At 37.1% G+C, this 15381-nt stretch overlaps 1 protein-coding gene across 7 annotated transcripts in view; it reads right to left on the bottom strand.

Moving 5' to 3' along the window:
- Positions 1 to 12353, bottom strand: part of ITPRID2 (ITPR interacting domain containing 2) — a 38731-nt gene extending 26378 nt beyond the window's left edge. For 4 of the 7 annotated variants that reach the window (XM_034954606.3, XM_055108832.2, XM_063595219.1 and 1 more), the window contains exons 1-8: positions 11791 to 12337; positions 11408 to 11453; positions 7981 to 8030; positions 7096 to 7152; positions 5143 to 5182; positions 4950 to 5048; positions 3163 to 3371; positions 1590 to 2290 (exon numbers count right to left, since the gene is read on the bottom strand). In XM_034954606.3, coding sequence (XP_034810497.2) covers positions 1590 to 2290; positions 3163 to 3371; positions 4950 to 5048; positions 5143 to 5182; positions 7096 to 7152; positions 7981 to 8030; positions 11408 to 11453; positions 11791 to 12001 — 1413 coding nt within the window. In that variant the 5' untranslated portion in view covers positions 12002 to 12337. Of the gene's footprint in view, positions 1 to 1589; positions 2291 to 3162; positions 3372 to 4949; positions 5049 to 5142; positions 5183 to 7095; positions 7153 to 7980; positions 8031 to 11407; positions 11454 to 11790 lie in introns of all 7 variants that reach the window. The other 3 variants (XM_008977194.4, XM_008977193.4, XM_008977190.4) reach the window with 2 other exon arrangements.
- Between the last annotated feature and the right edge of the window lie 3028 nt (positions 12354 to 15381).

Below are 15381 nucleotides of genomic sequence, written 5' to 3'. Positions count from 1 at the left end.
TGAAGAGTGACTTACTTGAAAATATGAGTGTTGTTCACTCGGAGTCGCCAATATCAGATTTGCAATTATCTAACATAATTTGTTTAGATCTTTATGCTCTGCTATTGTATTAAACAAGGAAATTAACTGCCATATCTAATTGTCATAGAAGAGGGCCCTAATGGTAGGCAAAAATTTACACTTTAATTATGAGTGCTGGAACAAGTTTAGACCAAAACAAAGTCAAAAAGTTATCAGAGTGAAATAGAACAGAGGTTTTAATGTAGTCATCACAGTCATCTTCCATACTCATTAGATGAGAAATAAATTATACCAGGAGGTAAAAAGATAGAAGAACTATAAATATATACAAATAAATAAAAGAAAAAAAGCTCAAAATGTAAAATATTCCAAGGTGCTGCTCCTACTCCCTTTTTATTTCACTATTCAGTTGTAATTAAAGTATTAACAGACCACAAAAAGGCAAAAATCTGTATCAGCAACTGAAATTTTACAATAAATGAAAAATCTTCACTAATCTGAGGGAGGGAGGGAGAGAGGGAGCGAGAGAGAGAGACACTCACCTAAGAGGACATTTATGAGCTGAATCAATTATTTCATTTTCTAATTCCCTAAAATAATGGTGTGTGATGTTAAAACTACTGTGAACTATTACTAAAACGCATCTAATGTAATAAATTACAAAAGACAAATTGCGCATTATATAATTTATAGCCACAACTCTTCATCAGCATACATATGCCTCAGTTTCCTCATGTATAAAATGAGACCACTACTATGTGCCTCACAGACTGCAATGAAGTACTTCAAGAGCCAAGAACAGTGCCCAGCACAGGGTAGATGCTTGGTAAAATCAGTTTTCCTGCCCCAAGCTATTCAGCTCCTACTATTCAGAAGCAGTTTTAGCTGAACCTCATTCAAAATAAGTATCTTTTATCTTTTCCAATTAAAAATTTATGTTAACTATCAGGTATATTACTGGACACAAATAACAAGTAACCAAACATTGGTCTTTTGGGCTTGCAGAAACCCTATTCAGTGGCCTTTCAAACCTGCTTATTCTAGGGTCCCTATCCTCCCCATGCAGGTACGTAATATCTTCATGTTCTTTCCAGTCATATAACAAGAACTATCCCCAAAGCCTTCTTCACATACCCTTACCACTGAGATATGTTAAGAAAAGCTTGCCCAAAGGCATACAGTCATTCAGTGGCAGACAAAACTCAAAGCCCTGTTTGATTTCAAAGCCTGTGTTTCTAACTATTATGCAATATTGCTTTGAATTTAAATATACTCTCTCAGGGCTTTCTTGAGCATCAAAATCTTACCCTTGAGAGAGAAAAGAGGGTTAAGGTTCAAATATCAACTAGTGGATAAAGATCTGGAGGAGTTACTGAACTGTCCCATTACCTCGACATCACATAATCCTGAGACCAATTCTTGGTTTGTGAAACATAAACCTGGAAAGTCAAAATTAGAATAAATTTTTCTAGTATAAATCTATTAGCTACCTCTCATTTTATAAGCATTTTTGGTACTTTTTTTCCTAGTCTGCAACTTGAAATCAGTCTCAGTAATTTTTTACCTACCTCTTCCATTTCGAAGGAGTCCTTCTGCTGTGTCATTATATTTCTTATGGATGGTATTGTCAGTGGTGCACAAGGCTCTTTTTCAGGTGTGGATATATGGACACTTTTCAGCTCACTGCTATTTTCCAGCTCACTGTGGCTGGATATGTTGAAATCACTATCTAATTTGGATTCTACAATACCAGATTCCTCACCCAGTTTACTCTCATGACTTTGAGTTTCTTTACTTTGTTCATTTTCAGTTCCTTGGTTAAAATTACTATTTGCTTCATCAGAAATTCTATCACTATCAGCATTCTCCATAACAGCTGCTGAACTACCAGAGACTTCTTCTTTAACTGTAGCCAACATAGAAGATGACTCTTTCTTCTTCATAATTTTTTGAGACTTTTGATCGTTTTTATTGCCACTTTCTTCAATCACTGAAACATTTAGAATCTTTCCTTTTTCAGCTGATGGAGAAGGACTACTACTTTCTCCTTTCTCTGTTTTATCAACACATAAATTCAGTTTTGAGAGTGTTTTCATTAAACGATTTGCAGTGTTACTTCGAGTTAAAGGTGGAGGTGGGTCTGTCTCCTTGTTAGAGGTCACTGAGGACATACTTCCAATTCTCTGCAGGGGAGTCCCGGAGACTTGAGAATATAAAGAAGAAAATGCATTGGCCACAGTAGTAAGCACTTCAATTTGACGAAAACGGCCTACCAAAAGAAACAATATTAATGATATGTTTATATTTATATATATACATACACATATATTAAATGCATATTATTGTTTAGAATTCCAAAAACTACACTTAGATCACAAAGATTATAAAACCCTATTTTTTCCTCATCTAACACTTAAACCTTCTCTACATTCACTGGGTGGGAAGAAGGAGCAAGATTTTTACTCTAAGCACTAGAATTTGTATTTTTAAAAAATCAGAAATAAGCACAAAGCATAATGGCAACACTGAATAAAACAAAAGAACTAGCTATTGAATCTACAGTTGTGATTCTATTCTGAAGTCTTGAACTCCATTAAGACTCTTTCAAAATTCTCCTAAGAAAATGCATGTAAGCATACATTTTATACCTAATTTGCAGGGGGAGGGATTTATTGATCTCTTAAAACTGATCCATGAACAATGCAGGATTGGAATCCTATTTTTGGAATCTTTGGCTAACAGAAAGAAAACAAGCAAAGATATGAGTGAAACTGATCAAATTAGCCAGACTAGTTCCTGAAATAGACTGACTTCATTTAAGATTAACAAGGCTCCTCTCCTACTTCTTTTCTTCTTGAATAAAAGCAATCTGTAGACAACAATAAGGTTCTGCAAATAAGTTATGGTAGCACTTAAGTCAGGAATTGGGGAGGAGGGGAAAAATAGGCAAATTAACCACTATAAATGGAGTAATAAAATAGCTTAATTTTAATTTTAACATGTAAAAATGGCTTTTGTGTTAATCAATCTCTTTACTTTCCAGTGCTATTCCTGAAAATTATCAAGGCTTTAAAATAAGACCATCTTGCTGTAGATGCTATAATTTAAGAAAATAATATGCCTAACACTTAAAAATCTTACTTGTTAAAGCATAATTTGGGTTTTCTACTTCCATCCGTTGCATCTGAGCACTCAAAAATACTTTAATATCTATCCCTTTGGCAAAGGATGATGAATTAAAAAATCTGGAAGGAATTTTAGAAGCAATATCTGGTTCATCACGTCCAAATCCAAGATTATAAAGAATTTCTTCAGGATCTTCCTCATAAAGTTCCAACAATTCTGAAACACTACAAAAAAAGGGGGCAAAAAAGGAAACATGAAAATATAAAATAAATTGATAGTCCACACCACATTATAAATGAATACATATTACTGATTTCCTATGATAAAATCTTTTTTCTCAGCTTCTGCTCTGGAAACCATTATTTATTTTACCATGTTTACACATGTGTACTGGGGAATAAATAGCCCTTATAAAGGGTTCATTGTCTCAAGTTGCTAGAGTTGCAGAAAAGAGCTAACCCCAATGAACACAGTCAGAGTTTCCCTACGTGATTCCTCACCTTATTTTTTTTGTCATTTTAAGAGATTCCCTGTAAAGCAGCTAAAACAAGTAGAAGACAGATGATGAAGAATAAGGAATGAACAGATTAAAGAAGAAATGAAAAGGAACTGAGGGACATTTTGTGAAATTTGAGCTTTTCTGTTATCCTTGTTCTAGGAGTGGCAATTGTCCTAGGAGGAACAATAAAGATAACAAGCTGATTTCAGAGAAGTGAGGGAGGAGCTTACTTTCAACTTCTCTCCAACCACTTCCACTCAGGAAGTAGGAGGAGTAAGGTACGGAGAGTGTGGGTTACACAAAGGTAACTACTCTAATCCTATTGGGAATTAAATATTTAGTATCCCTTCTCTCTCATACCAGTGATAATCCAAGCTTTCTAAGACTCACTGAAGAAAACAGGAAAGTCAGAGATGGAACTTCAACAGAGAGACATTTCAATTTGTTTCAGACAAAATGCTCAGATTCTAATATTATAATTTGGATAACAGTTTAAACTGGATTCCATAGGCACATGCACTGATGTATTTTAATATCCTATGTGTGCAGGCGGGAGAGGGGCAAGGGTATTTTTTTGTTTGGCTTTTTTGAGACAGCGTCTCACTCTGTCAGCCAAGTTGAAATGGAGTGGCACAATTATAGCTCACTGCAGCCTCAACCTCCTGGGTACCACTTCAGCCTTCCAAGCGGTTGTGACTACAGGTGGATCCCACCATACCCAGCTAATTTTTGCATTTTTTGTAAAGACAGGGTTTCGCCGTTTCCCCATATTGCTCAGGCTGGTCTTGAATTCCTAAGCTCAAGTAATCCACCCACTTTGACACTCCAAAGCACTGGGATTACCGGTGTCAGCCACTGGGCCTGGCTATACTATATATTTGAAAGATCTTTGGTTTAATGTGTTGAAAAAAAGTATGCTTAAATATCAAGCTGTAACTTAGAAAAATTTATTCTGATTTTTGTGTCAGAGTTAACTCAAGTCCTTAACAATGAATTTTGGTTCTCTACAACTACAAGTTACTCCGCTATGGAGTTCCTCTTTCAGGCTGTTGAGAGGGCTCAAAATACTCATTTATGGGTTCCAGCAGCAGTATAAGCCTATTTATTGCTTTTTATTTAATCTCAAAGTAAAACAAAACAAAACAAAACAAAAAGCTCCTATCAGTTGTGCTGGTACAGGAAACACTCTTTTTGTGTTCTTTCTGATTTCATATGATCAAGGTCAAATCCAAGATTGAAAAAATGATAAGAGTAGGTCATCTATAGCACAATGTAATTCCAACACAATTTCAGAATAAGTTACCTTGAAACTGTCCCACTACTTTTCCCAGATCCAGTGGAATTCATACTTCTCCCTTTCTGATGAAACTGTAATCTTCTCTCTTTGGCCAAGATATTATTGCTACGAACAAAATCAGATTATATAAAACTTTATAACTTTATTTTCATTAAAGGTCTTCATTTTTTAAAAGAAATAGAACAAAACAGCTACATACCAGTTTTCAATTTGAGCATCACTTTCATGGAGGTGGTTGGCTACAGGTAAAAACAATAAATGTAGAGCACAATTGTTAGTAGGACTATAACTACTATGATACAATTATCAAGAAATCAAATTACCTACAATATTAGAATTAAATGCCAAATATATTAAACACTTATCTTAGTCCATTAAATCTGCATTATTAAAAGTGATATACAGATAGATAAGAACAGGGCCAGGAGCTTTTGAAGGGTGTTTTTGTGTTTTGGCAACATGAAACTAACTACTCTCACTTGAGTGCTTAAAATAAAAAAACGTATAGGGAACCAGTTAAATTTCTTTAACAGGTTAGAAATAAGTAATGAGGAAGATATGTACCATATATGTGGTACTAATTATTAAAATTAAAAGCTATTAATGAATAATATCTTAAGAGGAAAACATGATTTAACATTAAGTGTGGCAATAGTATATGTCAGTTTCTAATGTGGATTTTTTTAAGGTTATAACTGATTTTTCACACATATAACATGAAAATTTCTACTTATTTCAATATAAAGTTTCTTTTAAAAATTGCCTTTCAACTTTATGATAGAACTTTAGCTTAAAGTTCTAAACAGGTAAGTGTTAATGTTTAAAGTTAAATTTATAGACAAATACAAAGAATAAAATTAATTATAAACACATCTATTTCAGCACACATGAATTGCTTTTCATTTCTGATCTACAAAGTTATGACAATTTTGTGTTTCTTTGTACATCCACCAGAAAGGTGCCTAACTCACAGCACTCAGTAATTATTTACTTAATGAATGGAAATAGCCTTGAAATAATTTTCAGTAAAACAACGTAATAGATTTACTCTTTCATGAGACTCCTTTTTAGGTTCTGGTTTCCAATAAAATCATTCAATATTATCAAACTACCAAGGCAAATATCAAAAGTGCAAAGTGCATTTTAATAAAGGATTGACAACATGTTCAATTGTACTGAGTGGGAAGCAGTAAGTTTAAGCTCTTTATAGAGCTTGAAAATATATGAACAGAAATAATAAGAACTAATATATTTGCATATTCCAGAGTTTTAAATGTTAGAAGGTTCTAAATAAGTAATTTACTTTACAGATGCATTTCAAACAGGAAAAAATCAAGAATATTAAATTCAGTGTATAAATTCACTATTCACCAACTTGTAAGCTTTAAAGATTTTTTTAAAATCCTTGTTTTTTTTAAAAAGTACACATTAATAACTGAGCTATACAGCTATGAATAATCTATTCAGTTTGATCAATGAGCTATAAAATAGCTTTTAAAACACCAGTAAAATAATTAAAAATTCTTATTTTTTGTACAAGAAAGCTTTATTATAAATCTACTGGAAAACATTACATAACTTGTAAAAACTTTTAAATAGCACAACACACTTTTTAAAATCTAATGCTTTCTGGAATAAACACCAGCATGATTTCTAATAAAATTCTATTAGCTCTGCTATTTTGTCTTTCCCCTTTAATCTTCTGAAAATCAGGAAAATGGGGAAAAGACAGGAGACACTTAAATGCAAAGAGAAAGACAAGCTGCAGCTGTAAGTATGACATAAGTCTATTTTGCGCTAAAAATAAGCTTCAATTTTGTTTTCCCATGTATAAATATTTAAGTGTCCTTCCTTTTTCAGGACAATTCTTCCCTCAGTTATATTACCACGGTTTGTTACAAACTGTTCCTTTAAGCATTTAGTCCAAGAAAGACAGATGGACACTTCACATAGTTTTTCAGAGTCATTCCTACACGTATCCTACAGACTATGACTAGATTATTAACAAAGAAAGGTAATGTGAAATGTGCCTGAGCCATTTTCAAGACCTTTAAATTTAGCTTGAGGATCATAAACCTGAAACCATTCAGCTTTCTCATTTTTTTTTAATTTGAAAACTACACAAAAATACAGTTCTTCCCAACAAACATACCTTCAGCTCCCAATGACAAATCATCTTCAAAACTTCCTCCATTTCTCACAAGCACACCTGAAAGACACATTTGAAAACTCATCCTGGTGTTCTGTTCCTCCCCACCCTCATATAAAATCACTGTTTTAGTTAAATTCACCCAGCAAAATATCTTATATAGCAAAATCTTTTAGACTTGAATGTACTCAGACATTATTCTGATTATATAACTTCAAGAAGCAGGTATAAGCTTTTACTTTAACGTAAAGAAACCACTTTTCCAGCAACATAAAGTTCTCAGAAGCCAACCTATAGGCTGTTTTAAACTTATATTTTTGAAGATGTTCAATCAGACTACATACCAAGAGTTTCATGGAAAACCAGATCCTGGAGCAAATATTCTTCTTATCCATCTCATATTAAGTCAGGAGCTGGATTTTCCTGACACTGTAAATGTTTTTTTATATGCCTTGCCACTGCCTGCACATGCTTGTTGTACTTTGAACTTTAGAATTCTGTCTTGAACAGGTGGTAAAATTTTAGGTGTGGCAATTTCAGTAAATGTAAGCAAAGAAATGCTGCACTAAAGTTGACTCAACTTTTGTTCACTCAGTAAGTATTTTCCTTATATTTGCATATTATATATTCATATTTAATTAGTCTTTATAATACCTAACTGGACAATAAAGATGTAAGTTTCACGTTGTGAAAAGGCTAGGCAATTTGCTTAAACTCCCTACTGTTTTACGGTTTATAACAAAGTTTCTCCATTTTGCTTCTAGCTCAGAATAGCATATACTATAAACATGAATATCACTTTTATAAGTTATATATACACTTTTACCCAGAGGACAAAGAAGTAGAACTGTCATAAAGAACAGATTTAGAAAGGCAACCTTCTCTTACCCTTGAGTGTACTACTGCTTTGTTCATCCAGTGAGGCTCCCAAAGGTGTACTGAAACCATATAAACGTATAAGCCTTAGTCTTGTGAAAGGCTATTTGGAAAGTTGTCATTACACAGCCTTACTTAAAGATTTATAGCTCAATAAGCTTCTAATCACAGTTAAACTCTCCTCCAAAAACACACAAGGAATGCAAGTAGATTACATAAGTAATATTCACTAACTAAGCAAATACCTGTCATCAGGTCAGTTCAGCAGGAATGATTTAATCATGTCTGATGTGCCAACAATTAGGGGCAAAAATGGCAATGACAAATGATGTGAATTGGCATTTTTCTTTGCAAAAAAGAGAGAATGACTGACAATAAGCATTAAGAAAATGTCTGTTCTTCTCAACCCCTTCCATCAAAAAAGAAAACAGAATTAGAAGAAAACAAATCTTCAGTCATAGGTAACTTAACCTTAATAAAATTAAAGTGAAGAGTAGTTGGAAATGAGGCCCAATAGTTTCCTTAAACCTCATCTGTTAATCTATCACTAGCATTTCAGAGCATCACCTAATGCCTCCCCCTTGCCCCAACAACTATCTTTTTCTTTATGTAAATTAGAAGCTTGAGATTCGCTGTCTGTTTTTGAGCTAAAAAATATATATATTCTTCATTTAACTTTGAAAATTACTAAAAAGTTGACTTGAGAATCAACATTAAGATTAGCCATTGCTAAAATTTTTTCATTCTTGTAGTTCAAATACAGATGAGAGAAATATCTTTTTTTCAAATACAAAAATAAACACTTTTAATTCTCTGAAACCAAGTTATAGTAAGAAACACATTGTTTTATATTGGAGGGTCTGTTTTGTGATACACACCTTTCTTCAGTAACAATTTATACCTGTTAAAAATTCACGAGACATGGGATCAATCATGAAAATATCAGTTTCAAGGAAATGTTACTGAAATGCCAATTAAAGGTTAAAACTTTCTACAAGTATACTAACAATGGCAGCTCTTTAAAACTTAGTGCTTTTGAAACGTAAAAGAATCACAAGCAATTACCATAAATATATTAATAAAAGCTTTAATCTATTTTTTGCATATATTTTAATAAAATTCTAATGTATGTCTTTAAAAAGTCATCCTTCCCTGATGGCTACTTTCTTGGATGTAAACATTGTATTACTCTGTCCACAGATGTCTCTACTGGTCTATGCACTAACAGAAAATGGTAGATAAGCAGAGTAACAGGAATCCTCCTTCGAAAACAAATATCTTACTTTTATAGTTGCTCCCTTCCAAATTCTATCAAAATCTCTATCATTTCTTAAATGTTAATTCAAGCAGTTTTTACTTAGTCCCCCCACAAATGGTTATCAAAATAAAGACTCCCTTTCAGGAAAGAAAACACGGTATCTTTATTCAGGATATGGACGGCACTAAGAAACAAAGACTATTTGAGAACTTATCAAGTGGGTAAAATGCTGTCTTCAGGTCATTTGTACATAATAAACAAAATACACAGATGCCCAACTCTGAGAAGTAACTTGAGTTGTTATTTAAAACAAAAATACAGATGCAACATATCCTAAGTCGAATCTGTGATAATATAGCCAAGATTAAAAGACTACTTGTTCTAGCTTTCCTGGATACAAATGAATGCCACTCTCGTGTAGAATAGGTGCAACTGCAGGAACAAGAAGGTAATCCATGAGAGAAGGAGCAGCAGACTACAGAATCTGCCCACATAAATCAGTATTGGCAACAAAACTTCTGAAATTGTAAGGGATTGACTGTGCCCTGGTGAATGTCAACATTTGCCTACTGCATTTGTCTCAAAAAAGATGCACTTATTTACTGTCTAATTGACAGGATCTCTTATACAATCTTAAATCCTATATGTCATTAAACTATAGTGTGATTCTTCTCTTGTTCTTAATTTTTAAAATTCTTTTGAATATGCACTTGAATTTAAACAATAAAACATTATAAATGTATTTGTAATGCTAAGCCTATTTTAAGAAACCTAAAGTAAGCCAATACTGTACTTAGGACTGTATTTAAATAAAGAGTCAGATTGGAGGCTTTAAAAGACTTAAGTAAAAGTTACAAAACAACTTCTCAAACACATTTCTAAGAGGAAACCTGAAAGATACTAGTTTCATCAGATCTCACCCAAAAGGTCCTGAACACGTACATTCAAAATTTCAAGCTTTTAAATTATAGACTATTTTAGTATTTAACAATTAAATGAACCAGTAGCACATTAATACAATTTCTTGATCTAAACTTTGAGTGAAGTATCTAATACCTAAGGCTTATCTGAAAACTGGGAGATTGATTTACAGCTAGATTGTAAATCTGGGGTCCAAGGACTTCAAGCAGTGTATTTGCCTCTGTGCATCTTTAAACAGAAGTTATTCCATATATGTCATCATATTTCAGAAGGGTCTATGACACTTCCAATAAAGGGTACGAGTTCTGTAATAAAGAGTGTTCAATAAGGTTCCAGTCGATTCATCAAAACAAGGCATTAATATCATGGTAGCCAATATCTTGTCTGTCTTTAGAGGAGGCAAACTGGCATATGAATCACTTTCCACAACAAAACAAAACAAACTACCCTAACTCTAATATTTGAACAAAATATTAAGAAAATCTAAATTGAGAAAGCAAAAATATGCTCGAAAGCAAACACTAACAAAAGTTTAAAGGCTACATTCCTGATTTTACAACTAGCAAATAAAGTGGAAAAAATAAGAAACAAGTACATTTTGCTGTAGTCAGATTTACGTGCAACATGATTCATCTCCTCTGTATTTTATCAAACATTTTTGTACCAGTTGCCAAAGCATGTAATTAAACAGATTTATGCAGTCTGAATGCTTTTAAAAGTTCTATTCTCTGAGAATTCAGTGCCATCTGACAATTCCATGTTCAAGAAGTAAACTATAAGTACAAAGTTAGCTAGTTTTAATAGCTCCCCAAACAAAAACAAAATTAAAGCCCATTTAGTGTAGTTAGGTAAATTAAACTCGTCTAAAACACATTTGAAAGGAAAATGATTCCGTGCCAGTTGTACAGATGCCAAAACTAAAGCAAAACAAAATATCCTGTGAGATGTGAGAATTCTTTCAAATAAAAACAGAACAAATTTGGCATGATTATCTGTTCTGGATTTCTGATCTCTGATGCTAACACGATGCGTGAGTAGCTCAAGTCCTAACTGTAAAGTCAACACGGTCACCAAATAATCAGCGGTCACAGCACTTCCATTTCTAATCGCTTAGAGGAGGAAGCTATCCGCCGGCTCACTTTCCGGTTTGTAGCTTACAACGGTCGCGGGACCCACAGGGACGCGGCCCGAGTGGCTCTGCTCCGGCGTCCCGTCCGCACGGATCTCCCCCGGGACGCGGGCGGGCCAGGGAGCACTCACCGGCAGTCCTTGAGCCATATCGCGATCTTCTCGTTGGGCACGTTTCCTGGGGGTAGAGAGAGGGGACAGCACGTTACCACCCAGGAGCACTACGACGGCGGAGTCACCCTGGACCCTCCCAAGTAGGAAAATCTACCACGGCAAATGCAGCCTAAGCGACACGTCTCAGTGTCCCTTGGCAGGGAAATCGGATGGCACCCAGTTGTCTGTGTTGACGCTGGGGGCGCCTCGTCCAGCGCGCGCGTTTGAAGGTCGGAAGTGTCCCCTCTCCCCTCGGCCTACCGTGCCCGAGGCTCTCCCAGAACTCGTGGCAGGCGCCCAGGGCGCACGAGACTCTCCCCAGCCCACCAGCCTCCCCCCAGAGCCCGGCCGGGCGCACCGACCTCTTCCCCCCGCTGCCGGCAGCTGCGCGCCGGGGAGGTCCTCCTCCTCGTCCTCCTCCTCGTCCTGCGTCGTCGCTTCTGTGGACAGATCCTCCGTCTCCGACGCTTGCCAGGAGCTGCGGCACTTGGCCCAGGCCTTCCTCCTGCGACTCGCCACTTGCCACTCCAGTTCCTCCTCCGCCTCCGCCGACGACGACAGGGGCCGGTCCATGGTCGCACTGGGGGCTCCGCTACCCCAGCCGGACCCTGCGCGAGACACGGCGGCGGCGGGGACCCCCGCCCTTGCTGTCAGCGCCCGGCCGGGCAGGGGGCCCCGGGGAGCTGAAGCGGGCGCCGAAGGAGGAGGAGGAGGAGGAGGAGGGGACAGGGAGGGAGGGAGGGAAGGAAGGGGAGGGAAGGGGCGGAGGGCCGGCGCTTCACATGAAGGCGGCCGGGCGCGGCGCGGGAGCGCTAGTGGCCCGAGGGAGCGCGGCTGGGAGCCGAGCGCCCGCCCGGCCCCTGCTCCCCACCCACTGCCTGACGCGCCCGGAGCAGGCCGGCCGCTGCGCGTCTGCGCGCCTTCCCTCGGCGGCGGCCCACGCCCCCTTCCGGCCGGGGGCGCGCGGGGCGCGGTAGGGCGGGGCGCGCCCGGCGCGACGAGGAGCAGGCCAGCCCCCGACTACTGCCCGCGGAATGGGCAAGATTAGTTTGTTAATAATCTTTCCTCCTCTCCTCCTCCTCCTCCCTCACCTAAAAATAGAACGAAAGTGGGGAGGCCAAGTCTCACAAAACATCCCCCGCGAGAAAACAAGTGTCTGCTTGGGCACCCTGAAACATACACTTGAAAGAGTCGCCTGAATGTAGACTCTTTAGTGTCCAAGGAATTGGGGTAAGGACGGAAAGAGGTGCTTGATTGGTGTTGCCAAAATGTCAAAACTGCAAAAGACTAAGCTTCCTGGAGTGCTACTTTCATAAAGTTATTTATCGTGTTTATGTTATGAATGAAAATGAATTGTGAAAGGATATTTAATCTGGAAATTTCACATTGAAGTTGGACTTCGGTGAGGGAGAATAGAGGAAACAATTGGGACAATGTGGAGATAGTTGCTTGGATTTTGGTGAGACAGCATGATACAAGAAACAAATGATGTCAGGGTTCAAAACTTTTTAAAGCCAGCTTTGGCATTCCGTTTTGTTATGTTTAAATTCTCATTAGCAAAAAGACTCAAATTCTATCCAAAACCAGACACAATGTGACAGACCTATCAAGCAGCATTGTTCCCCTAAATGTTATGTCTGAACTATACATATAAGTAAGGCTTCCAATATTTTATTGTACTTGGCTATGCTCTGAAGAACAAGTTAGAACACTTTTTAAAATCTTAACGTGATTGAAAAGAATATTTTGCATAGACAAAATATTTTAAGGAAGGAATTATTTTTCATTTGAAATTAAAATCAAGAGCATAGTAAAATTCCTAATGGAAGCATTCGAATTACAAGGTAATTAAGTGCATTGTCATTGATAGCTACAGGAAACCATAACTTTTGGAGAATTTGGAATGAAGAATGCTCTGGAGATGAAATAGTGCCTAGTTTTTGTCCAGGCATTTACACATAAGTCATAGACTACTAAAATAGCACACTGATTTTCCTGCCTTCATTCTTTCCTATCTCCTTTCTAGCGCATTGCTCTAGATTTACAATTCCAAGACATCTTCTAATGGTTTACTAATATTCCCAAGATCAAATCCAAAATCCAGACTAGCTTTCCAGAACCATCATAATATTCTCCTGAGTCTCATCTATGTACTGCCAAATGTCAGGGGAGTTAGAACAGTGATATTAATATCTCTATGGCTTGAAATTTCACTACTAGAAAATCTTTTCTTTGAACCTATAAGACTTTCTCAGCCTTCAAGGGTCCTGTAGTAGGATGCAGCTAACAGTTTAATGGCTCTCCAAAATAGGTCAGAGTCTCGCTGCCTGTGTGGAAGATGAAAAAGAGAATGAATAAAGAAGGTACCTAAGAAGAAGCATTGAAAGGGCTGGTCAAGTGCCACAAAATATGCTGCCTTCAAAGTTTTATCCAGGGTTCTTACGTACCCACCCTGTTCCTCTGCTGCTCCCAGCTTCAATTCTATCATATCTAAGTGCTGTTGCCTACTCTGTCTTTGCTAATTAATTCATTCCTGTTCTTTCTGTCCACTACCTTCATGACTTTCAAAATCTAGCTAAGCCAGAACTTTTTGACTCCACCATTCCACCACTCCTGATCACACCCCTCCCACAGGGATCTGATATACAACAGCCTGTCTACGTCATTTATTTGGGGACTGGATTGTAGAGTAAATAATAAGATTGGCCCTGGAAGGTATGTTTGGCTTACTAGCCAGATTGTAAATTGTGAGAGATGATAGAACATTCTTCAGTATTCTTGCACCCATTACACTTTTAAATGCTGATCCCACAAGGGATAATGGGTCTTCTTGAGGTAGTTTCTGTTTTCTGTGTTCTTCAAAGAGACACCTAAATTGATTATTTTAAAATTTGCTTCATGTTATTTCTATAATGCTTATATTTTATTTAGGTTTGCAGTTGTTTAAATACACTTTCAGATGACAACAACAAAGAATTCTTGTGAAAGGCAATAATTAACCATAGTTTAAAAAAAATCAAACAACCAGAGTCAAGTAATAAGGGGGAAAAATTACCAGCAGGTAACAAAGTAGAATATATACATTATTCAGTTTCCGGTAGCACAAATGTGTGCTTTCTTCTACATGGCATTTTTTAATGAAATATGTTGAGGGTATAGAAGTAATAGAGAAGGAAATCCTTGAAGTAGTATGCTATTGCCTTGAAAAGTAAGGTTTTTTCATTGTATTCTCAACTTTTACAGATGTTTCAAAATGCCCAAGGTATTTCATTTATTCGATAATGAATACTACACATGAAGAAAGTCTGCATGTTTGCTTCTTGGAGGATTTTCTCCCAAACAAGTACTATGTTGTACACCAACTGCAAATATACATTGCGAAGCTCTACATAAAGAGTATTGTCTGGGCCAGGCATGGTGGCTCACACCTGTAATCCCAGCACTTTGGGAGGCTGAGGCGGGGCAGATCACCTGAGGTCGGGAGTTTGAGACCAGCCTGACCAACATGGAGAAACCCTGTCTCTACTAAAAATACAAAATTAGCCATGCATGGTGGCGAATGCCTGTAATTCCACCAACTTGGGAGGCTAAGGCAGGAGAATAGCTTGAACCCAGGAGGCAGAGGTTGCGGTGAGCTGAGATTGTGCCATTGCACTCCAGCCTGGGCAAAAAGAGTGAAACGCTGTCTCAAAAAAAAAAAAAAGAGTACTGTCTGAATCAATGATGTTTGCAAGGTGGATAAAGAAAGAAATGTATATTAAATGTGGATAATTCCATCCAGCATGACATAGTGGAAGCAACGTGGTCTTTGGTGTTAGACTGAAGTTTGAAATGTTTCCCTCTTTTTCTAGCTGTATGGTATAAGGCAAGACAGCTAATATCCCAAGGCCATGACTTTTCTCATCTTTGAAATAGCAATCATGATAACTACCTTCCCAAATTGATGTGAATCT

The sequence above is a fragment of the Pan paniscus genome, chromosome 13, assembly GCF_029289425.2.
Source record: "Pan paniscus chromosome 13, NHGRI_mPanPan1-v2.0_pri, whole genome shotgun sequence".
Classification (NCBI taxonomy): domain Eukaryota; kingdom Metazoa; phylum Chordata; class Mammalia; order Primates; family Hominidae; genus Pan; species Pan paniscus.
This window is presented reverse-complemented; position numbering and strand designations above follow the sequence as displayed.